The sequence below is a fragment of the Crocuta crocuta genome, unplaced genomic scaffold, assembly GCF_008692635.1.
Source record: "Crocuta crocuta isolate KB4526 unplaced genomic scaffold, BGI_CrCroc_1.0 scaffold56, whole genome shotgun sequence".
Classification (NCBI taxonomy): Eukaryota; Metazoa; Chordata; class Mammalia; order Carnivora; family Hyaenidae; genus Crocuta; species Crocuta crocuta.
The window spans coordinates 3701762-3727327 of record NW_027531334.1 but is presented as its reverse complement, the minus strand read 5'-3'; the positions used below and the strand labels follow the sequence as shown (position 1 = coordinate 3727327).

At 46.6% G+C, this 25566-nt stretch overlaps 1 protein-coding gene across 1 annotated transcript in view; it reads left to right on the top strand.

Annotated features, from left to right (window-relative positions):
• Positions 1-24812, top strand: part of CUNH3orf52 (chromosome unknown C3orf52 homolog) — a 30778-nt gene extending 5966 nt beyond the window's left edge. Inside the window, exons 2-6 of the mRNA XM_077771827.1 lie at positions 1071-1200; positions 11180-11307; positions 16394-16464; positions 19240-19421; positions 23309-24812. Of these exons, the coding sequence (XP_077627953.1) occupies positions 1071-1200; positions 11180-11307; positions 16394-16464; positions 19240-19421; positions 23309-23313 (516 nt within the window). The 3' untranslated portion in view covers positions 23314-24812. The remainder of the gene's footprint in view (positions 1-1070; positions 1201-11179; positions 11308-16393; positions 16465-19239; positions 19422-23308) is intronic.
• Positions 24813-25566: the final 754 nt, after the last annotated feature.

Here is a 25566-nt window from a genome sequence, read left to right as displayed (position 1 = left end):
CCATCTCTAGTTTCTACAACAGCCCTGGGCGCTCCCCTTGTCGTTTTCACAGTTGAGGATGTTGGGGCTGGTGAGCTTCAGGAGCTTGCTGACTGAGACGGTCCCTCTGCGGTCACTCTGCTCGTAAGCGTGGGGAGGGAGGCCCGATACAGACACACACTTTGTCCCCATCGCAGTCCTTGGTCTCTGTGTGCGAATTGCCTAATGGTTCAGTGGGAAGCAGAAGGGACCTTGTAGGGGCAGGTGGTGGCACCGAGTGGAGGTACCCGTGGCTGCCGGGCCCACTCATAATCTGGAGCTCTGCACGATGGCACAGGGCGCTGTGAACGAAAGGGGCCAGCTTTGCAGGGACCACAGCCGGGATCAGCCCGCCTACTCTCTGTACCTGCATCTTGGAGATGGGCCACTGCCTCCCGGGCGGGGCTGTTAGAATGAAATGAACTGGTGTCGGCAGTCAATAAAGCATGGCGGTGGCTGCCTCACTACACCCACGGCAGCGTTTTCCTGGTGTCTCTCTTCCTTTCACTCCCCTTCCCGGGCCCTAATTCTGTGGTGTGGGTCACAGCCGTAGCCTCTTAGCTTTTGTACACATCATGTTTCTCTTATTCTTCAACTCTTGTGCTCCAGAACCTTCCGCAGGTCCCCCGCACGCGCCACACTAAGTCCAAACTGCTCTGACAGCATTCAGAAGCCTCTCAAGGATGCTCCAGCCTTTCACTCTCTCTAATCTTAGAGGTTATTACTTGTCACATTCCTGTTAGATGAGGCTCTTGGCCAAGTCCATCACGGATCCACACCGCGGATGCTTGCGCTCTCCCGGCTTCAGAATGCCTTTCTGTCCAGCCTCCTGAATCCTGCCTAACTTCCCCACCTCGGGGCCACCAGGGGTTTTGTCCTTCACTTCTGGGTGAGGTTCCATTCTGCTTCTTCCTAAACATGTCTCTGTGGAGTGTAGCCCCCTAGAGGGCAGGATCCCGCTACCTTCCTTTCTGTATGACTAGCCCTTCGTGGGCATTCAGAAGTCCATGCTGAGACCAGTGGCTGCCTCACAGTGTCCCTCTGCTTTCCAGGCTGACAAGGAGAACCCTTGGAGCTCCTGTAATAAGAAATTGATTGGAAAATGCAAACTGTGGATGGTCATTGCCGCTGTTTTCCTAGGTCTCGTTGTAGTGATCATCATAAGCTTATGTCTTATTGGAGGTAAGAGGACTTAAATAGGACTAAGTTGGTGCATTTTAAGAACACCTTTAATGTTTATGACTTACACTTGTTTATGATATGAAAGATGTGCTGATTGCTATTTCATTATAATATGAATTCAAAACTGATTTGGAATTGCTATGAGTGGTTGCTATACATGATTATTTGCCTTATTTCACGTCTCTTTTGGTTTGCTTTATAACCTCTGAAAGAAGGGTGGAGACCAACGATTTGCTTTAAATTCTGCCCACTGGATCTTGAAGATTTCTTGCGTTAACTTAAACGCTAATTTATATTTATTGTATCTCTACATCTGCTTGCTTGAATTTTTTTCCTATCATTTTTTTGGTAAAATAATTATTGTACTTCATCTGATATACCTGGTACGTTATTATAATGATAAATAATGAATAGCCCATTTGAAAGCATCTTAAAAACTTCAAAAGAACCATCAATCTATACACTGTCATTAATTTATTTTGGAAATAAGTGTTTATTATATATATATTGGAAATTTGTGTTATGTGTGTTTACAAAACAAAAACATGGTGCTAACCAAATCCTTTACATATATTATTTTATTTATTATTTATTATTAATATGAAAATAATACATATTCAGTTACCCAAGAAGTCCACCTATAATATTAATATTTTGTTATATTTTCTTCTATCCTTTTCTCACTTAACATTTTTAAAATTGAGATCAAAATTTTTTTAATTGTCTTGTGGCCTACCTTTAGGATTTTTAATGCTATATTGAGACCATTTTGCCAATTCATTAGAAATTATTTGTGAGGGGTACCTGGGTGGCTCAGTCAGTTGAGCATCCAGCTTCAGCTTGGGTCATGATTGGTGAGTTCGAGCCCTGCATCGGGCTGTCCGCTGTCAGCACAGAGCTCACTCTGGATCTTCTGTCCCTCTCTCTGTCTGCTCCTCCCTCACTCATGCACACTCTCTCTCTCTCTCAAAAGTAAGTAAACATTAAAAAGCTTATTTGTGAACACTTTCTTTGAATGACTGTGTGATGTAGTCTTCCACACCATTTTAAAGCATTTTTGAATAGTTGCTGGGGCACCTGGGTGGCTCAGTCGGTTAAGCGTGTGACTTCAGCTCAAGCCATGATCTTACGGTTCGTGGGTTCAAGTCCCACGTCGGGCTCTGTGCTCACAGCTAGCTCAGAGCCTGGAGACTGTTTCAGATTCTGTGTCTCCCTCTCTCTCTGACCCTCTCCTGCTCACACTGTCTCTCTCTCTCTCTCTCAGAAATAAATTAAAAAATTTTTAAAAAGTTGCTAATTTTTTATGATTATTGGTATTAAGGTTTTCGTGATGCATAAATATAGGACCCTCCAGTGGGCAATCATTTCAGCCTTAAAATAGGAAAGAAGAAAATTGTTTTTATTTGTAAGTGGGGATGATTGCAGGGGCCAGGAAGTCGGGATACTTTTTCTGGAGTTGGGATACTCTTGAGGGTGATCGGGTCTCCACAAGGATTTGGGTTGAGTTGGATTCTTCTTAGTAAACCCAGTCTTGGGTGAGAGCAAGACTGAGGAGCCCCCGAGTCTCTCCAGAAGGAGTCCTGGGAATTTCCTCAGGAATTCCACTTGCCCTTCACCGCATGTTCCTCCTCCCCACCTCCTCCTCTCCTGTCTCAAGGGCTTAAAGTCCCTGAAGGAATAGGAAAGTTGGAAGATCTATGCCAACCTCCAGCAGGTGAGTTTCTCAGGCAAGCACCATGTGTGCTTAGTTACTTAAGGCATAGGTGAAGTGGGATGGGTGATCCTTGGAGGCCATGGGCTGGTTTTGAGGTAGGGAGAAGGTGATAAGAGGTGCCAGCCCTCTCCATCATGTTGAGGACAGCAGTTTTGGGGCGGACCTTCATAGTCCCTCTTCCCATCAGCTCCCACACGTGGATGTCGAAACTGAGGTTGAGCTGTGCAGCCTTGTCCCGTCACAATTAGGTGGTGCTCTCCTGGAGGCTGGCCGACTTGTCTCTTCGCATCTGGGGCCTCTAGCAGAGGACGATACAGCAGATCCAGTTGGTTTGATATTCAGGATTCTAACGCACAAGACCCGAGAGCTGTCTTCCATTCTCAAAGCTCATCCAACCTCTTCACAAACAGGGATCTGCAGAGGAAGACGTTCCATTTCCCTCCACGGTTTCTCGGGGGACGTGAGAGGTCACAGGATAATATTCGGGGAAGAGCTCTGTGCCACGTGGAGTTGTTCATTTTCGATGTGGCTATAAAATCGTATTTAAAAATGTAATGCTATAGAGAGATTTGCAAACTTTTCACATTTTTTAAATCAGAGCAATACTTTTACTTTACTTGACACCTCAGCCTTCAGGGGTTTGGGCCTTTGGTGGTGGTAGGAGTTTGCAGTAGGTAAAAGGGGCAGGGACAGGGCGCCCCTCCGTGACAGTCCCGGCCTCCCCCGGAGCCAGCTCTGTAGGTACTTCTGGGATGATAGTATATAGTAATTGTCATTGCCCAATTGCCAAGCCCCAGCAAAGGAATCAGATTCTTAGAACTTCTGAGCTCTGTGTGGAAAACACTGCTGTCTGGAAAAGCACTGTGTTAGGAGAGTCATGGGCAGCACACATGACTGTCTGGCTTCATTAAGAAATCGGGGCGCCTGGGTGGCTTAGTCGGTTAAGCGTCCGACTTTCGCTTAGGTCGTGATCTCGCAGTTCGTGGGTTCGAGCCCCGGGTCGGGCTCTGTGCTGACTGCCAGCTCAGAGCCTGGAGCTTGTTTCAGTCTGTGACTCCCTCTCTCTCTGACCCTCCCCTGCTCACGCTGTCTCTCTCTCTCTCTCCTAGAAATAAATAAAAGTAAAAAAAAAAAAAGAAATGAGGTTCCTCAGGGGCACCCGGGTGGCTCCGTTGACTGGGCGTCAGACTCTTGCTTTCAGCTCAGGTCGTGATCTCATGGTTCATGATCTCACGGTTCTCAAGATCGAGCTCTGTGCTGACAGCACTGAGCCTGCTTGGGATTCTCTTTCCCTCTCTCTCTGTTCCCCCCCAACCCCTTTCTCTCTCTCTGTCTCTCTCAAAATAAATAAATAAACATTAAAAATGTTTTTGAAAAAAAAAGTGAGGTTCCTCCTGAGCTGCCTTCACCATTTTTTTTTTGGCCTCCTTCTTCCCTTCCTCTAGCTCCTCGGTGTCCTGTCTTGGGGTTCCGTGTATGCAGACGGAGGCCCTGAGGCAGAGGTGTTAATAACTGTGGAGCTGGAGTGGACCCAGGAGCAGACACGAAGCAGGCCCCACAGTGGAAGGGTAATTAGCTGAGGAGGGCACAATGGGGTCCCCAAGGAGAGGTATCCACTGCAGAGAGACATCTTGTCACTAACAGTGTTAAGAATGGCCATCAACTAAGGTCTGTTTTATTATTGCTAATTTTCTGCAGATTGTGCACCCCTTATTGCCTGCACCAAGGGGGTGCTGTCCAGCCGCTTCGCCCTTGGCATGCCATGGAAGTGATGGCAAATTCAGGATCATGACTCTGCTTACAACACTGAGCCGGGGCTGCTGACACCCTGTTCAGGAGGGGTTAGCACTCTGCCAGGCTCACGGTAGACAGTGAAATCTTTATAAAGTGGCCAAGTTTGGGAGCAGAGCCCAGGGAATTCTGTTGAGTCTGAAGGCTTGGTTTTGTCTCAGCTCTTGAGGGGAGAGATAATGATAGATTCTCTTCTCTCTAAAGAATCATGAGTTTCTTGATATAAATGGTAAAGGCGGGGTGGGGGGGGAAGCCTTCCTTTCTCTCTCTCTCTCTCTTTCTCTCTCTCTTTCTGAGAGTCATCTTCTTTCTGGATAATTTGGAGGATCAGATAAGCATCCTTCAGTGTTCTGCTTTTTTCACTGATTCGCCCCAGCCAGGAAGGGGAGAGACCTGAGTAACACCCTACGAATGAAACTCTTCCTGGATTGGGCAAAGTATGCTAAATGTTACAAAAGCCAAACTGTGACAAGTAGATGGGCACTCGGAAACTTAAAGGTGATCAGATTTAACACTGTGGGGACGCTTATGTGATACCCTCCAGCATTAGATTTCTGCTTGATTTCTTTGTTCTCTTGACATACAGGCTTTCCCGTGAGTAGGAATGCTGTGGTACCAAGATACTTACTCAACCTGACCTGAACGAATTATGCATTTTCTCTAAGTTTCAATGTCTTCATTTTAAAATGAAAACATTTGGGGCATCTGGGTGGCTCAGTTGGTTAAGAGTCCAACTTCGGCTCAGGTCATGATCTCACAGTTCATGAGTGCAAGCCCTGAGTCAGGCTCTGTGCTGACAGCTCAGAGCCTGGAGCCTGCTTCAGATTCTGTGTCTCCTTCTCTCTCTGCCCCTTCTCCCACTGGCTCTCTATCTCTCTCTCAAAGATAAATAAACATTTAAAACATTTTTTTAAATGAAAACATTAGTGTTTAACTCCTAGGGTTGATTTGAGAATTACATGAGAATTACACCCACCAGGGCATAGCTGAGTATCTGCACATGATGCTTAGTAAAGTAGCTACTCTTCCTGTTGTCCAGGCTTGATATCTGGAAACTGTTTTTGATCTCCTCTTCTCTCCTATATCTAGGTCGTAGTCAAAGATGCAAGCAGAGACTTCAGAAGTGGCGTGTGCTGAATTGATTGTTTTGCCTTTCAGTTGGTCTAAGAGCCATGTTTTATGTCACAGTGTGTCAGCAGACAGGTTGCACAGGGCAGTGCTCTCTGGTGCAAGGTGACTCACGGGAAAACCCGAGGCAGACAGCACTAGCAAGTTATAAACTAGCAAGACCTTCAGGGGCAGGAACTTAGCAGCAAATGTGTAGGCCCAGGTCCTTGAAGTTTTTTTGTGTTTTCACCTCTTTCTCTTTCCCTCAAACTTCGTATGTTTCTCCACCTTTCCAAGACCAGCCTCTTTCCTTAATGCTCTCTGTCGGAATCTCCCCAGCTTCTCCTAACCCACGGACCTTTAGATAGCTCCTTGTCTGGCTAAGTGTCCGGGGTTTTCTCAACGTGGGCCTCTTCAAATGTGTGGCCATTGTCTGTCTTTCAAATTTTTCTTCCCTCAGAATCTTGCTACTTCACGTTAGGATTTTTTTTTCTTTTTCTCTTTTTTCACTGGCAGACTTCTAGAAACAGAGGCCTGCATTTCGATCTTGCCTCCTGATTACTCCCCAACCCACTGGTTCCAAGTTGTTCTTCTCAATGTTACCAGTAATTGCTTGATCATGAAGCCCAGCGGCCTCTCCCCCATCCCTGCTTGATTTGGAGTCCAGCTCTGTTGAGGGTTTTATGTTCTTGTGGGTCTACAGAACTCCTGGGCCTCACGTCTCCTGCCGCTTCTGCCTTTGGCTCCACATGTGATACTTGAAGCTTGTCTTCAACCTTCTGACTTTTCACACTCTACACCCTTTCCCTTGAGGAGCTTATTCACTCCCAAGGCAGCAGCCACCCTCTTGGAGATGACTCCTAGATCTACACACACACACTTACCCTGAATTTGAGTCATACTCTTGGCTGGAGATCTCTACCTGATCGTCTCCGTCATTATATGAAACTACTGTTCATCTGTATCCCCTTTCCCCGTTGGCTCACTCTGTAGTTTCATGGTGACACATGAGGCCCTGTTTATTTCCCCCTCTGCCACCATCCATCTGAAAACCTTCAGGCAATTTCTTCAACTTCCTTAGCCTCAGTTTCCACATTTATGAAATATTAATGATTTCTGAATCTGAATCTATAGATGGACCCTGAGCCTACTGTTTACTAGCTCAACCTGACCTGAACAAATTATCCATTTTCTCCAAGCTTCAATGTCTTCATTTTAAAATGAAAATATTAGGGGCACCTGGGTGGCTGAGTCAGCTAAGTGTCTGATTCTTGATTTCAGCTCAGGTCGTGGTCTCACGGTTCGTGGGATTAAGCCCCACATCAGGCTCTGGGCTGACAGCACGGAGTCTGCATGGGATTCTCTCTCTCCCTTCCTCATTCTCATGCGTACTTTGTCTCTCTCTCTCTCTCTCAAAATAAATTAGAACTTTAAAAAAATAAATAAAATGAAAACTTTAATATTAAACTCATAGGGTTGATTTGAGAATTCCATCTGCAAGCATGCAGCCCAGTGTCCGTACATAATGGTTAGTACGGTAGCTATTCTTCCTGTCGTCCGGGCTTGATATCTTGGAACTGGTTTTGATCTGTTCTTCTCTCTTGTATCCATGGAGTCATCAAATCTTATCCAGTCTTATCTAGTCATTCCTTGGTAGTACCTGGATAGCAACCGTTATCAGTGACTGCCCACTTGCTGCAGGCTACTGTGTGGGGATTCTGTATGTGTTGCTTCCCACTTTTCCCATTTCCCACTATGGAGCTGTTGATATTTCTGTTGAGAAAACAGCTTCAGAGATTTAAGTGACTAACGCAGCTCACACAGCTAATGAATAGTAGCCAACACCGAGGTTCAAACTAAGTCTGGCTGCCATCAAAGCCAGTTCGGTCTCCACCATCTCAGGCTTTCTCCTTCCCTCCCTCCTTCCTTCTGATCTCCACTGCCCTTCAGTCAAAATCAGTCTCTCCCAATCTTGTGTCTAGTGGTGTGTCCGCCTCATCCTTCCCAGTTCCCTTTCTTCCCATCCATCACCAGATTTTCCTCCACTTCCTTCCTGGGAGACATTTAAAAACTTCCATCATCTCCTGAAGACATCTGGCATTTAAGGCCTCCTTCTGAAGCCTCATTTCTTATATTCCAGCCAAAGAGATGTTTTGTGTATCTCCAGTATACTTTGTATATTTTGTGATTCATTTATTTTTATAATTTTTAATTTAAAAATATTTTATTTATTTATTTTTATTTTTTAAAATTTATTTTTATTTCTATTTTTTGAGAGAGACAGAGCACAAGTGGGGGAGGGCCAGAGAGAAGGAGAGAAAGAATCCCAAGCAGGCTCTGCTCCATTAGCACAGAGTCAGACATGGGGCTCAAACCTACAGTGAGATCATGACCTGAGCCAAGATAAAGAGTTGGGTGCTTAACTGACTGAGCCACTCAGGTGCCCCGTTTTTAAATTTTTTTAAGTTTATTCATTTATCTTGAGAGAGACAGAGATAGCGTGAGTAGGGGATAGGCAGAGAGAAAGAGAGAGAGAGAGAAGATCCCAAGCAGGCTCTGTACCATCAGTGGACAGCCTGATGGAGGGCTTAAAGGCACAAAACTGTGAGATCATGACCTGAGCTGAACCCAAGAGTCAGACGCTTAACCGACTGAGCCACCCAAGTGCTCCTGTTTCGTGATTTTTTAAAAAACGTTTTCTCTCACTCCAGATACAGTCTTATTAGTGGCATAAAAACTCTCCTGATTGGATAAGTCATTGTTAGTATTATTGTAACAAACACAACTGTTTTAGCCAGGTGTTGATACAGATTCATTATTTGGATGATATAAGTGTCTGTCATTGGAGCTCTTTTGGTGTGTCTTCTCAGAGTCTTTGAATGCAGCAGTTGTGTGAATCCTGAATTCATTTTCTGGCTTTCCCTGGTCCTTTCCAGGATAGTGCTATCTGCTATGGAACTATAATGTGGTGGTTGTAATCAAGATACCCATCACAGCATTATTACTCTGGAAAGTGAAGACACTAAGCCAATTATGAGCCAATTATGAACCTTATGGAGCCATTAGGATAATCTTTGAAAAGAATTCCAGACACCAGGGGAAACAGATTTTGTTATGTTGTTATGTTGTTAACAACAACAATAACAACAGAATCAAGACAAATAAGCAATAGTCTTCTAATGGAGCCTTAAAATATATAACATAAAATATGAGGGGAGACACCTGGGTGGCTCAGTCAGTTGAGCTTCTGACTTCAGCTCAGGTCATGATCTCATGGCTCGTGCGTTTGAGACCCATGTTGGTCTCTGTGCTGACAGCTGAGAGCCTGGTCCCTGCTTTGGATTCTGTGTCTCCCTCTCTCTCTCTGCCCCTCCTCCTCTCATGCTCTGTCTCTCTTTCTTGCTCAAAAATAAACATTAAAAAAAAATTTTAGGGGCGCCTGGGTGGCTCAGTCGGTTAAGCGTCCGACTTCGGCTCAGGTCATGATCTCATGGTTTGTGGGTTCCGGCCCCCCGTTGGGCTCTGTGCTGACAGCTCAGAGCCTGGAGCCTGTTTCAGATTCTGTGTCTCCCTCTCTCTCTGACCTTCCCCTGTTCATGCTGACTCTCTCTCTCCCTCTCTCAGAAATAAATAAAACATTAAAAAAATTAAAAATTTTTTAAAATAAAATATGGGGGAAGACTTGTTGGTTAAGGAGTTACTAGTAATTTTTTCTTGTTTTCTGCTATTTCCTGTACTTGGCAAGTTTGCAGCTATGCAGACATAACTTTACTGTCAGACAAAATAATGTAATGACTTACAACAAACAAGGGTGCAGAGGTCATTCCCTGTGTTTGGGGCCCTCAAGATTATGCCTAGATCCAATGATTTGCCGGGAGAACTCATGGGCCTCAGCATGTAGTCATAGAGACGATTACAGTTCATCATTGCGAAGTGATAGAAAGCAAAATCCAGAGGAAACTAGACACAAACTTCAGGACACACTTACGTGCTCCAGCAATGAGATGTAACAACGCGTGTGAAAGCTTGTCTACCAGGGAAGCTCATTAGAGGCTCGGTGCCCAGGGGTTTCTATTGGGGTTATTCCCATAGGCAGCCTTTGCCTGGTACATAGTAAAGTTCCAGATGCCCAGAAGGAAAGGAGGTGTTCAGCATAAGCCACGCTGTTTATACCAACAGTTTGAGGCACAGTGAGCCCCTCTTCGGAGAGGTGGGAACCCTCCCCAAATCCAGGTTCCCAGAGGCCAGCGAGGGGCCCACCGTGAGCAGGCCTTTCTCAGCTGCTCATCTCAGGCCATGTGAGCTCTTTTCTGCACGTTCCCTCGTTCCTCATGCGTCCCATTTCCTGAACTGTGCAAGGAGATAAACATCAGCGTTCTTACTTCTTTTCACCTGCCCTTCCATCATTCACTGATGGCATTTTCAAAGTCTCGTAAAAGAGGCTGCTTATGTTATGTCTGAACTTTGGGATCTGTGAGGAAAGTCTAAGGCAGCGCGGACACCTGCTTCTACCACCCACGCCTTTCTCAGGGCCCGAGAGGTGCTTCCTTTGGGCGCCCAGCCGTGAGGCCCGCGCGGAGCCCGGGGAACAGTCAGTACCATGAGTGCCAGCTTCTAGCCCCTGGCTCCTGACTTTGTGTGTTTTTCCTTTGGCTTTAACTGCTTAAAACTCAATGAGCTCATCGTCATTAGAGTGCTGGCAGCCCCACGGACTTCATTACGCCAGGAACGCAAGGCCCGGGGGCTCTGTGTCCAGTTAGGTGTCCCTTCTACAAACAGAATGGGTCAACATCTGTCTCGTGCAGAACACAGACTGCAGAGCCATGGCTTCATGCCCACCATTCGTCGTCTTGGGCGATGTCAAGACCTGGCTCATTTCTAGTCCCACGCCGTTCTGGTCCATGATGTCCCTTTCTCAGCATGGTCTTGGGGAGCCCAGAATGGAGGTGATTCATTGAAGTTCCTGCTCCCCCCGATCCCTGTCCCCCGTCGCCCGCCATTCACCCACAGACCCCCTTCAACGCCTGCCGCGACACCCACGTATGTAGCTAAGGTTGCAGGTTCAGTTTAACAAGGAAATTCATGTTCTTCCACTCACCCCCACCGGCTTTTCCCCATTTGTATTCGATGGAATCTGGGACCTGTTCTGGTGTAAAACACACAGATAAAATTGTCATAACGGAGGCAGGCCCCCTCCATTTGGTATTTTGATATTACCAAGAAGACAACGCCTTTCTGCGTGTGCCTGCTTACTGTGTCTAGGTTCTGTCCTTGATGAATGCTCCTTGCTTTTGGCAGCAGCCAGTGGAACAGTGTATTATGTGAAGCATGTGTTTACTCGTATTTTTTAATCCCCTCCCTCTTTAGCAACTTACATTGATGAAGATGAAAACGAAATACTTGAATTATCATCAAATAAAACATTCTTGGTCATGCTAAAGGTTCCAGAGGACTGTGCTACTGAAGAGGAGCTGCCTGACCTGCTCAGGAAAAGGGTAATTATATCTTAATCATTGTTTACCAAATGCTTAACATGAGAATGGGTTCTTGGAGAAGAGCTGGCATAGGGCTATCAGGTAAGTAGCTTCGGGCTTGGATTCTTTGTCTGGATTTTGGCAGAAACTGATGCTTAGAAATGGATTTTCCCCATAGTGTGTAGCCTGAGAGAAGAGCCTTGACTGCCAGCTAAATGTGTCCTGGAGGACAGTGTTCAGTTTCCTCACTCCGGTCTTACACTGGATTCAACCTGTCGTGTCACTGAGGATCTGTGGTGTGCTAGACAGCATGCCAGGCGTCAGGGCCATAAGATCTGTGCCCTCAGTGGGGGTTCCCAGTCCAAGAAGAGGAAGCAATTAAGTAGTTCTAAAACAGTGTGCTATGTTCTATCATGGAGATGTGTATAGACGATTTTAAAGCCACAAAGGAGGGGCATCTAAATTACCTGAGATGAGGGTGGAGGCTTGGAGGGCTTCATGGAGGAGGTGATACTCAGGATGAGTCTTGAAATCTGAGGCAGGAGTGTTCTAGATAAAAGAGCAGAGATAAAAGAGCAGCCGTGCGCTGCTGCCCCTGGGTACCGTGTGGTGGGGACTTGCAGATGTGAGACATGGCTTTCCTATTCTTTGGCAAGGCACTGAAAATTTTTAATCTGTTTGTGGACATGGTCAGCCTTTCATTTGAGCCCTTCTGTGTGGTGGTGGAGAAACTCTGGAGGCTGAGAGCTTAGTTAGAAGGTACTGCAGTGGTTCAAGTGACAGATGTCGGGGGCCTTGCCCCAGGGCACTTGCAGGGGGAACAAGGAAGATCCAAGTGAGCTGTTTTTGTTTTTGTTTTTGTTTAGTTTTTTAAATGTTTATTTATTTTTGAGACAGACAAAGACAGATCATGAGCAGGACAGGGGCAGAGAGAGGGAGACACAGAATTGCAAACAGGCTCCAGGCTCCAAGCTGACAGAGCCCAGAATGGGGCTGAAACCCACAAACCGTGAGATCATGACCTGAGCTGAAGGCGGTCGCTTAACCGACTGAGCCATTCAGGCGCCTCTCAAGTCAGTTTAAGAGGTCTTCTTACGCAACAGGACTTAACGGCCAGTTGGATGTGGGGATGAAGGAGAGCATGACTCCAGGCTCCTAATTGGGTGGCCGAGTGAGTGGATGGTGGCATCGTTTCGTGGAGCAGGAAACGCAGGAGAGGATCCTTTGCACAATATGAGGGCTGTGCAGCCTCACCATGGGGGCTGGTTGGGTTCACAGCCAGACCCAGAAAAGTATATGATAAGAGAATCTAAGCCAGACCAGCCTGTCGCGCTCTTCTCTGCAGTTGGTAGGTTGAATGGTGTGAGTCATTTCCCTTTGGTTTCCGTTTGATTCCTAGGAAAGCTCCCCCAGGAGGAAATTCCTTCTCCATCACCCCAGAGTTCATTTCTGGGTCCTCAAGTGCGCGATATTTGAGTGCTCCTTGGGTCACAGGAGTTTATGCTCTGGGACGATTATCTGGGCTTCTCTTCTTCCTTCTCTTCCTTGTTTAAATCTTATCTGCACGTCCCATTTCCTACTTGTCTTCCACCTGCTTCCAGAGCAAGTTGCTGAGTAAATAGCCTCCTGCCTTTTTCCTCTTGATTGTTTTTTTCGTCAAGGGGTTTTGCATTTGCTGAGCAGAAATGAAATGATTCAGCATCTGCACATGTCACGTACTGCAGACTGAATTCTTCATGTCAAAGGGAAATGGATGTTAATCATTCACCCTAGAGCCATATCTCTGGCACAGAGCCAGACATGAGCAGCTTCTGCAGGTATTTTTAGCTCATCACTGTGCAGTAGTGGCAGGGACTGGCATGATCCCTGGGGCAAGTTCACAGGACTGTTTGATCTGGTTCCTTCTCAGATCGAAGGAAATCATCGTACTTTCGCTGCAGACCCACAGGTGCATCTGAGATGCATGTAAAGAACTCTAAAACATTTTCCTTTAATGTTTATTTTTGAGAGAGAGAGAGAGAAAGAGAGAGTGAGTGAGAGGCGGGGAGGACAGAGAGAGGGAAACAGAATCTGAAGCAGGCTTCAGGCTCTGAGCTGTCAGCACAGAGCCCGATGTGGGGCTCGAACTCACAAACCGCAAGATCATGACCTGAACCAAAGTCGGACACTTAACCTGCTGAGCCACCCAGGTGCCTGACCTCTGTGAAACATTTTTTTTTTTAAGGCTATCTGGTTTACAAGATGATACAAGGCGCACAGTGAGGTGAAAGAGCTACTGCACNAAACAGGCTCCAGGCTCTGAGCTGGCTGTCAGCACAGAGCCCAATGCAGAGCTCAACCCATGAACCGTCGAACCGTGAGATCATGACCTGAGCCGAAGTAAGATGATCAACCGACTGAGCCACCCAGGAGCCAGGAGAGAGAGAGAATCTTAAGCAGGCTCCATACACCCAGCACCGGGAGCCCGATGTGGGGTTCATTATGGGGTTCAATGCCGGGCTCCATTTCACAACCGTGAGATCAGGACCTGCTCAAAATCAAGAGTCGGACGCTTAACTGGCTGAGCCACCCAGGCGCCCCATGAGGTGTTAGTCTTATTGTTAGGTCAAGAACTCTCTTCATTCATTCACCCAGGCCAACTTCTGGAAGTTTCCAGATATGGAAGGTAAATGAGTGGGAATCATGGAACACCGAGTCCTCACTTTTGCTTTATTGTCTTGCCTCTCTAAACAGTTTTCCTAACCTCTCCCTTCTCCCACTGCTGGAATTTTCTCCCTTCCAGGTGGGGCCCTGATTCTGAGTAAGGCAGCCTGTTAGCTGCGTGTCGTGTTAACCCAGGCCTGTGTGCTTGATGCAGGTGTTAATGGTGGCTTCTCTGGTAACACTGGCAAGCTAAGCTGTCTCCTGATCCCGAATTAACTGGCTCTGATAGTCAGCGCACTGGGCGCTCGCCTGGGTGCACCTGGCCGCGTAGGCACAGTGTGGTTCACCAGAGCGAAGGGTGAGAGGCCCCTCATTTCACTTCTTTGGGCCAAAGTAATGTGGTTAAGAGCTCCCAGATATGTGGACATGTCCTAATGACAGCAGGAGACCGTGTCACCAAAAAGAATCAGATCATAGAGTGGACACTAAAAGGGATCTGGTATACCATTTCAGCTCTTAACATAAAATTTTAGCTTAAAATATTTTTCTGAGCAGGGCCCCTGGTGGCTCAGTCGGTTAAGCGTCTGACTCTTGGTTTTGGCTCAGGTCATGATCTCACAGTTGTGAGTTCAAGCCCCGCATGGGGCTCTGTGCTGACAACAAGGAGCCCTGCTTGGGATGCTCTCTCCCGGTCTCTCTGCCCCTCCTCCCTCTTTCTCAAAAATATACATTTAAAAATAAATAAATAAAGGGCACCTGAGTGGCTCAGTGGTTGAGTGGCCTGCTTCAGCTCAGGTCATGATCTCATGGTATGTGAGTTCGAGCCCCATGTTGGGATTTTTGCTGTCAGCACAGAGCCCCCTTCAGACCCTCTGTCCCCCTCTGCCCTCCTCCATTCATGCTCTCTCTCTCTCTGTTGAAAATGAATAAACATTTTTTAAAAAATAAACAAATTTTTTTCTGAGAGCCTACTATGTGCAAAATTATACCAGGCCCTAAAGATTAAAAATGAAGAGGAGAGAGGGAGCAGAGAAGGTTGGGACCACATAATCTCTTCCATAATACATTTGTGTGTGTGTGTGTGTGTTTGTGTGTGTGTGTGTNCCCCCTCCTCCTCTCCCTCCTCTTCTTCCTCCCCCTCCCCCCTCCTCCTCCTCCCCCTCCTTCTCCACCCTGTTGCTGTGAGCAACCCTGAGAGCCTCTCTTACTTCTTGTTTGGGCCTGTTGGCAGCATTCTTTTCCCTGAGGCTCAAAATCTATAAGATGACTTAGTCATTTCCCCCCCGAAGTTCTTATCACTTTATGAATCTTTCCTCCTTGGTGTTCAGGACACTTTCCGTCTTGCTTCATCCTCACTGGGTAGCATGGGAACATGCGAGGAAGAGGAGATTTAGTGTCATTAGGACTGAATTCCTTATGAGCAGAGTGGCACTGGGCAGGTTTCATGAGCTTTCCGAAAGCCCTTTCCTTTATTAATGAAAGGGGAAGAGGTAGTAATGCCTCCTACGTCGAGTTCTTGTAAAGATCACGAGAAAAATGACAAGGTTGGAGGCACACAAACAATAGGTGCGCTGATCCCTTCTGCTCCACCTTCAGGAGATTGAAAAAAAAAAAGTGACAGAAGACCATGTAGAATACGGCACCTTTTAATTGAATAAAAACACAAACTAATTATGAATTGTTATGATTACACAAAGATCACACAAAGAAGTATTACCTTTGTAAAAGCTTGCATGGAAAGGATCCATGTTGCCTTCCGGACAATGATTAGAACTTGGGAAGGGCGGGAGGAAAAATCCTGTGTAGGAGTGGGTTTAGCTTTGTTTCGTTTCTGAAAGTAAAGGGCTGAACTGAGTGTGATAAAAGGCATGACACTTGGGTGGGAACACAGCTGTCATTGTGTGTGTGTGATTGCGGTATTTCATGCATAAAATAAGAACTCTGTATCTTTGCAATTATTGACTAGCCCCACTTGGTCCCATTACCTGGGGGAAAGTGCTATACCTCTGGCTTCTGTGGCTGTTACTCCTTACAGTAAAGCTCTACAGAAAGGAAGGAAGAAGCCCTTGTCCGGTGATATGCCAGGTCTGGGGGGCTGGTTCGGCCACCTTCCCAGCCCCTGCCATGTTGTCTCCTGCCGGGGTCCTGGGGTTTGGGTGGGCTCTGGCTGCCGGCCACTCCCAACATGAAAGCTACAGGCGTCAGCACAACACATACGAGATGTGGAAAATCCCAGCCTGGCCACTTGACCCTTATTAATGAGGTTCTTTTCAATGAGTTTTAACTTGAGTTTTGGCTGGCGTAGGCCCACAACCTTCCTGTTTCTTGGTTCGGGGCGTCCGGATAAGTGAATTCCTAGCCCATGTGTAATCTCTGTCTATGAGGGTTTTGCTTTGTCAGGTGATACGCAATATGATCTATCTGGAATGAGTCTGGTCATTTTACCTGTTCCTGTTTGTTTTAGCTCACAGATGTGTACAGTTCATCCCAATCTCTGAGTCGTTATTTTACATCAGTGGAAACTACGGACTTCAGGTAAGAATGTGGAGCATTCCACGTCGCTCTTTGTCTGGAAAGCAGCACCCGTCACCATTTGTCTAGAAGGACTTCCTGAGTATCAAAGCCCAAAGGGAACCGATGACGGGATATGATGGCTTTGACTTTGGAAGGGTCTTTGGGAACCCACTAGCTCAACTCCTTGATTTTACAAAGGAACAAAGGGAAGACCTGATTAATTATATGATTCTACAAGGTCACGCGGAAGAGAGATGCCACTCCCAGGTAAACCATTCTCAAATAAGCTAGGGGTAGGAATAGAAATAGATCTCAGATAGTAATGTGATGTAAATGGTATAATCCATATACTGGCTTTGGCTCTTGAGGACCACAAGTAATACAGGAGTCCATACTCCTTATACGGTATCCCAAATATAAAGACATTTCAAACAGGGAAAGTCTACCTTCTCCCTTCCACCCCACCTACCACGCCTGGATACTGCATGTTCTAGTCAATTCCGTACACACGGTACATTCCACCCCGTTCTACTGAATGGACTGCCATCCACAATTTGGTGTGATTTCTTCTATACCTGTACTTATCATATATACTTTATAGATTATACATGTATGGTAAATACATGCACATATGTATTTTTTCTGTATATATTCTGAATCCTCACTATTATTGTCTGTATCTATAGGACAAGATTTACGTGATAGAGCTTTAGTATCCATTAGGCTTAAGATATCTCTGGAATGTGACCATCACAGACAGTGTTGTCTTAAAGAAAAGAGAGTATTATATTGAGATTCTCAATATAATAGAAGAGCCCAACACGTTTTCCTCTCTATACCTGCCCCAAGTTGCAATTTCAAGACAGCTGAGAAGGGACAGACACTCAGCTTGAGAGGGTCTTTCCAAGAATCCAGCCCCATATTTTGGGTATGGGGAGGTGGGGATGGATAATGGGTTGGGGTAGACATTGGGCGAACAACAACAACAAAAAACCATCAGAAAGTTGCATCAAATGTGGCTAGAAATCTGAACACTAAATGTTAGAGAATTTGTTTTTACAAGTTATTTGAAAGGAAAACCTAAGGGTTTAGGATTTTGGATGGAGGAGCCCTGTACAGGAAGCATGTTTGTTTCATTTTAAGAGGTCCAGGCCAAGCTTTAACAGTGTTGAGCTGAGTGAGAAACAAAAGCCATTGTCCCACAAATGGTGCTACCGACAGTGGGCAGGACATAGCCAGACCCCTGGCAGCCAGGTTTGTGTCTATGCAGAGGATACTGACCTCAGTCCTGCCCCGGCCCAGCAGGAACCTGCGGTAACGGCCAGTGGTTCCTCATTTGCCAGTGAGCCGCTGAGGCAAAGCTCACATGGCTCTGTGGCTTTCTGAAAATCCCTCCTTTCCCCTCAAGACTGAGGCTCAATGTAAACTCCCTCAGTGGGTGACCTGATGTGGTGGGACTGGGGGGGCTAGCCAGGCTGCGTTAGGTAGGGCAGCCCCCTCTTTCAGAAGCTTCTGGTCTGTTCTGGAAGTCAGCCTGTGGTCCTTTCCATAAGCCAGCCCGAGTCCTTGCCCATCTGTGGGAATGCAGGGTGGCTGCACGCCTTGACGTGCAGCTTGATGTGCTATCAACGGTCAACCTTGGTGTTGATCGTGGACAGCAATAATCGATTGGCAGGTGGAGCACAGGGAACCAATAACGACAGCTGCAAACTTGTGTCGCTGGCTAAGTCAGAACGTGCATTTTGAAGCACACAGACCGAGAGCTTCTGCAGAGCCTTGGTGGTATTTTGTTCGTTTGGACTGCAGAATTTGGCATAGTGCGTGGCTGTCGCAGGTTATAAACGGTCAGTCACATAATAGGGCTAGTGGCCTATGTGACCTCTGGCCACAAGAGGGTGCTCGTTACCCATCCTTGGCAGGGACTTCGATCTGATTCAGACTCCCCGGAGCGGCGAGTCTGTAAAAAACTGCCCTAGGGGGAGAGTCTCAGATGTGGCCACTTCGTGATTATTTTATTGCAGGCTCTTAATCCGGGCCTTCTTGAGCCAAAGTATCAGGATAACTTTGAAAAGCCTAGATATTGAGGTAGCATTTAACGAGCCAGCATAAGCCTACTAATTAACCGAGGAGAGCCCTGTGATTATTTTTATTTTGGAAATGGAAAAATATGTTCTGGGAAGATGAAGACTCCTTTTCCTTAGGTCCCTTTACTGAAAGTTGCAAAGCTGGGAGCCTCAGGAGGGGGAAAGGGGACAGAGAACGAGTCTCACACTGGAGACAAACCAGGGAGGTAGGATTTGCTGCCGCTACCCTGTGGGAATTCAGGAGTTCTGCAGCCGGCCGGTGCCAGGAAGCGTTGCGCCCTACTGCAAACATTTTATAGGTTAAGGAATGATCTGGTTAAGCCAAATAGCTCTGACGGTCACTTGTCAGGGCAGGGAGAGGGTGAGTGTGAGACCATGGAGAAGGAATACAAGAGGAAAGGCTGGTATTGGGACAGAGGACGGGCCAACCCTTGGATCCTCCTTGACAATAGCTGGGTGACGACTCTCCCTTCGGGGGCCTCTCCCAGGGGTCTCCGAGAGGATGGGTTTTAGGCGGAAGGAAGAGGTTAGAATCACTTCAACACTTAGTGACAAAACTACAGAAGAGGGTTCTTATAGGACAGTACGTCCGTTGCTTTTTTTGTACTGGAAGAACACGGGAACTAGAACTATGGTCCTGCTGAATGATGTCAGTTTCCTGGGTTGCAGTGTGATTCTGTGGATACATATGTGTGTTTCGTGTGCCTTCCAGCGGTGAAAACGCCACCATCGCCTACCTCCTGCAGTTTGGGGTTCCTTCAGAAGATGACAATTTTATGAAGTATAGGATGAGCAAGGAGTTGGTGCTGGGCGTTTTACTACAGGATCTCCATGATCAGAGAGTGTCCGGTTGTGAGACTTTGGGGCTTGAGCCAACATCCCTCTTGCTCTCCGGTAAGTCGAGGAAGTCAGCAAGGCAGAGCTGTGACCGTCCACAAGTGAACCTGAGAAATTTTAAGACTTCACACAAAACCTGGTGAAAAGGAAGGTGGGGAGGTGATGTGGCCACAAGCCTTGGAGACGTGTTCCCGTTCCGTCTGCCTTCTGAGCTTTGGCCTGATCTCTGGTGTCACTTCCTGCTCTGATCGCTCACTGGGAGGCACATGGGCTCATTAGCCCATGATGCCGACCATCTTGTACATTTCATCATCGACGATCTGCAAGAAATACTTTCAGCACACCAGTGGTAGTAAATACTAGTTAAATGAATGAAAAAGGCAAATTAGGAGATGGGGTTAGCACCAGGCACACTGCCAGCCAGCCTAGAGTCAGAAGAGCAGAACAGATTATAAAGTACTTGTGTTACTACCTAGTATGAAAAGGGGCATTTATTGTAATGACACTTCTTGATGATGGGAAGTGAAAGTAGGCTAAGCCTTATTTAAGACAGCAAAGAGTTATGTAAAGCAGTTCTTAAAGCTTGCTTTTTCCCAAATAAATAGAAAGAATGATATTCAGAAGGCCAAATTTTAAGCTCACTGGGAATGAATTGCTTCCTCACAGAGCATCTGGATAAGTAAAGTGCGTCTGTTGGCCAGACAGCAGGCATACAAGTGTAGGGTGAAGAGGTTATGCACCCCTCAACAGGAATTTTAGAAGGAGAGAGAGAGAGAAGGAGATTGGAAGGGAGGGGGGGGAGGGAGGAAGGAAGGAAGGAAAGGAGGAAGGAGGGAGGGAAGGAAGGAAGGAAACCCTTCAACGCCCGCTGTATAAGGAGGTGAGAAAAGGAATGTGCAGCTACCTGAGATGCGTATGGTGGCCGTTGCTGTGTTGTGACTAATCTTGATTTTCCGAGCCCCTCTGTACTATGGTGGTTACAAGCTCTTTCCAAATGTAGGCGGGGAAGGTAGAAGAAGAGGTGAGAAAAAATTGGCAGGGTTATGAGAGTGGAAAGGCCACTCCAAAGGTTAGTGGCTTGTGAGCCTGGGGAGAGCTTGAGAAGATCTTGAGCTCAGACAGATGGAGTTCTAGATGTTTCCCCGGGGCCAGACTCTGCATCGGGCCAGAGGAAGCAGCCAGGGGCTAAGCAGGAGAGTACATTATTGCTCCTCTCAAACATTTCTGCTCGGGGAAGGGGTATTTCTGTGGCCCCACGTCCACTTTCTAGAGCACGCGTGTGCAGTGTTTGAGCCATTTGATACCTTCAGGAATATATCAGTCAAATGGGAGACAACACAGTGACCATTTGGGAAGAGTAAGGAAGGAACAAGCGAGACCCAGAAAAGGCACGCAGGCTAAGGGAGGGGACAAGCTCAGTCAGGGATAGGTGGGCTGCGCAGAGGCCCCTGGGAGGGACCCAGTGAGAGCCCATGTGTTTTTAGGCCATTTTTCCATATTCATGCACACTGTGGGCCTGAGGGTTACCCCACCTGCCCCCACTCCACCTGTGATCCTCTGGGCAACCAGTGGTGAGCTGGGCAGCCAGTTTCCCACAGAGATGATGTTTCAGTTCTGCAAAGAACAATGATTTTTTTTTTAAGTTTATTTATTTTGAGAGAGAGAGAGAGAGAGAATCCCAAGCAGGCTCTGTATAGTGTGGAGCCTGATGCGGGGCTCGAACTCACGAATCGTGACATCATGACCTGAGCTGAAGTCAGGACTTAACCAACTGAGCCACCCAGCCACTCCAAAGAACAATGACTCTTTAAAGTTCTTTTTCCAGGGACGCCTGGGTGGCTCAGTCACTTAAGCGTCTGATTTCTTAATTTTGGCTCAGGTCATGGTCTTGCAGTTTGTGAGTTCAAGCCCAGCATGGTAGTGCAGAGCCCACTTGGAATTCTCTCTTTTCCCCTTCTCTCTGCCCTTTCCCCAGTACCCCCCACCCCTCAGAATATATAAATGAACTTAAAAAAGTCTTTTTCCATGTAATAACTTTTAAGATTGATTCCCTTAGCAACTTTCAAACATAATGACACAGCAGTGTTAACGATAATCATGCTGTGCATTGCATCCCCAGAACTTATTTAACTTATAACTGGAAGTTTGTGCCTTTTGACCCCCTTCACCCAGTCCTCTCCCTCTGCAACCAATCGGATCTCTTTTTCTATGAGTTTGTTTTTTCTAGATTCCATATGTGGGATCATGCAGCATTTGTTTGCCTTTCTGTGACTTCGGTCATGTAGCATGATGCCCTCAAGGGTAACAGAATTGTTTTAAGAGAACTCACCTCCCCATTCCCCTATTTTTGAGCTACTTTGTGGATGTTTAGGGGCCCTGGGGCTGGGGGGGGGGGTGTCTGTTTTACAAATGTAAAATGGCAACGTGAGTTGTTTTAGACATCTATACCTGAGGTAGTTATTTTGTACTGTTTTCTCATATGTGAGGGACCCAGCTAGTAGACTAGATGAGGAAAAAAGGCCAAACCCAGATTTATGTGAGAGAAAAGAGGAAAACACTGTAGGCAGTAAGAGTAGTGAATCTTATTTGCATTTTTGGGGGGTAAACTAATGAGCTGGCTGCTGGCAGAGAAGCCAGTGTGTGAGTTGTTTTTGAAAGGACTGCTTGGTATCAAGGAAAATCATTTCGGTTGTTTTATCTTTCCAAGAAATTTGGAAAGTTTAGCCAAGGAGCACTAATTCTCAAGTGGAGGCAATTTTGTACCTCCACCTTGCCACCCTTGGGGTATTTGGCAAAGTCTGGAGATGGTTTTAGTTGTCACGACTGGGTACATATGTGAGAGACTAGCATCTAGCATCTGAACATCTTACAAGGCACAGAACTGCTCTCTACTGTGGAAGAGCTTTTTCCCCTAAGGAAAAATAAAAACCTCAAGGCAACCTGGTTATACGCATACGTGACAACATCCCTCACGACCTGGTAACAGGAGCCCACTTAATCAGACTGCATGTTTGTGTGCTACCATATAGGGAGACAAAGGAACAGAAAACGTATAGAAAACTACGCTACATGGCGTTCAGGGCTCAGTTCTTCCGGCACGAACCTAACTGAGCGGTGCCGGCAGGAATAAAGTTGCTTCCTGGAAAGAAAAGCCTTGATGTCACGACTTTCTGTGTGAGAATCCTGCTACCCTACTACCAAGATTTGTCCAGTCCCAAATGTCAACTGTGAGGACCCTGCGGCAGAGCATGGGGTTCCCCCATCCCCACCCCTGTGTGGTGCTCCCAGGTCTTTGCATGGGCACATTGTCCTCCTTGGTCAGGCCGGGTCCACACCATTCCCCTCCTCAGCCTTTCTCACAATCTATTGTATGCCCTTTAACAAACTGAAAAGTTAAAGTCTAATAGATTATGAAAAAGGACTGAATATTTAAATGTCCTCAGCACCCAAAAGGCTTCGACAAAATGTTATTTACCGTGAATCATACCAAAATGAATGAGCAACGTGTTACTTGCTTTTAGAAAAGCATTCAGGGGCACGTGGGTGGCTCAGTCAGTGGCGGTCCCAGTCTTGATTCCGGCTCAGGGCATGATCTCGTGGTTTGTGAGTTTGAGCCCTACATCGGGCTCATGCTGATGGGATGGAGCCTGCTTGGGATTCTCTCTCTCTCTCTGCCCCTCCCCTGTTTGGGTGCTATCTCTCTCTCTCTCTCTCAAAATAAAATAAAAAATAAAAATTAAAAATTAAAAAAAAAAGAATGAAAGGCATTCAGAGATACGTGTGTGTATCGACTGAAGCGAAAACTTCCTCTGTTAGGAATTTACAGGCATTTCAGTTTTACCAGAGTTTATCTTCAAATCCAATGAAATAAAATGAAAGCGTAAATCTGTCAAATTACCATGATTTAAAAAAATTAATGACTTCCATTTGTATTTTCTTTTCAGAATGAAGTGGTGGATACGGGTCTGTATCTGAAAGCAGGATTCCACTGAGTTTTGGAATGAGAGCATTCACTCGTTTTCCAGAAAGGATCCTGCGAATTAACCTAGAAGGACTTTCAGTGACTGGAGGGGCAGAGACTGTTCTTTTCTTCCCTGTTCTGCATTTATGAAGTCTGGCTCCGTGTCCAGCAAAACAGCACCTACTGGCTACCGCAGCTAAGTTCAGCCTTGACAAAGGCAGGAAGCCAGACCCCACGAGGGTGACTGACACGGGGTAGGTGGGGGGAGCTTGCCGCGGAGCTTGCCCTGTGGGGTTAATGCTATTCTTGGAGCACTCGTTACCCCCACCCACATTGTGGACACTTTCTCTTGAGTGCAGAGGTGACCTTTCTGGCAAGATCTCATCAGCCCGTGCTGGTGGAATGAGAACACAGCAGACAGGCAGGGGGTGAGGGACAACTGAGCCCCTCACCCTCTGAAGCCCCCCTCCCATTCCCCCGCTCCCCGGTGTGATATTTGATCTACCTCTAAGCAAGACTGTGAGGAAGGCACTTGGCAAGACCAGAGAGAGCAGCAGAGTCCGCACCTATTTCCATGACCTGCGGATCTTAGCAAACCAGCCTTAGACACATCGTCCGCCGTTACCGTGTTAACGTACAGCTACAGAAAAACGGTGTGTGTTTCTCATTTCCCATCTTCTCATTGCTCCCTGACCCCTGAACACCACTTTTGAAAAGTGGGTCCCTACACATTTTGGGTTTTGAACACACAGCTATCATTTGGGGTAGTTTTGCCAATTTTACAGTTTCTCAAACCTCCATCAGAGAAACGTTAAGGCCGCTTAGCCTTCTGCTCTTAATACTACATGCTGGCTTTTTATTGTCCAATGTTCCTGACCTTCCTGTGAAACTCAGTGTCTTCAAGCAGTGGTGGTTTATCTTACTGAAGCTGGTGTGAAGCAGGAAGAACCACTCTGAAATAAACTTACTGCCAATCTGTTTGCAGGCTGAGGGGACCATTAGTGACCGTATGGATCCTCCGCGGGTAAAGAATCACCCGGCATGAGGAAGCACAGTATTTGTTTTGTTGGGAAAATTGTTTTGCTGGGAATTCTCCAAGAGAGAATGTTACGATCATGTAATAAGAGATTCTTAGCCCCGTGTCTCAGTGAAGTTGCCTGTGGGTGGACATCAGTCTGAGGGGCTGTTTGTGTATGTGGTTGTGTCCAAATGTGTGTCTCAACTTAGATTTGCCTTGGTCTTTTTGTGAGCCAGGCCTCTGGAAAATGTGAATTTGCTTTCTTATGAAACTAGAGGGGACACTTATTGTAAACTGGGAGTCTCGTTTTGAGGATAGTTCCTTAAACTAGTGAAATAGGTGAATTTCCCTTCTTCCTCTTTATTTTTTACGTGTCAAATGTTAAGTCTTAGTGTGTTTGTACTTTTTAGGATGTAATGAATAACTTTAATGGAGAAGGATTTAAAAATATTTACAATAAATTATTTTTGCCCGGGCAGTTGTCACATTACTGTTGCTTCGTAGCTGTGGACTCACCAAGGCCGTGATTGGGGCTGGCGTTTTCTCGCAGCTAATGGTGTTGGAACTGATTTTTTTTTCATTTCCCTGAGGACCGCTTCCCCTTCTGAGTAAGACTTAGCTGGGTGGGCTGGGGCGGGCGGGGTCCTCCTCTGTGCCAGTGAGAGCAGGGAGGGGCCCTCTCTCCCTTCCAGTTCCTCCCAGGCCTCTCCCAGCTGGACCAGGTGCTCAAGGGTCCAAGGGCCGGAAAGAAGGCCTCTTCCTGTGTAGAGACAGGATGGGGTGGTTTTCCCTTCTGTGGAAAGCACTCCTATGCGAGTACCTTGCCTTGGGTTTTGACCCCGTGCAGGGCATCCAGAAGCCTTTCCATAGGTGTGGCTCTTTGGCTCATGTGGTGTGGAAGGAGCTGAACTTTGTGACGAAAGCATTTGGAGGTCACAGATGCTCACATACACACTGTCCTGCTGCGGGTGGTGAATTTATGGGTCACCACACATCTCAGTGGTGAGCGTAATGCCTGGTGCCTGATAAGCTTTCAACAACTATTTGTGAAGCAATTGGAAGAGTTGAGAAGAGAAACTGATCTTTTCTGGAAGGCACTTAGATAAGGGCAGAAAGGAGACAGCCAGATGTGCCCCTCCTCCTGTCCCCGACAAAAATTCTACCCACATGTCCAATTCTTTTTTGCCTTTCTTTTTTTTTTTTTTTTAATATTTTTATTTATT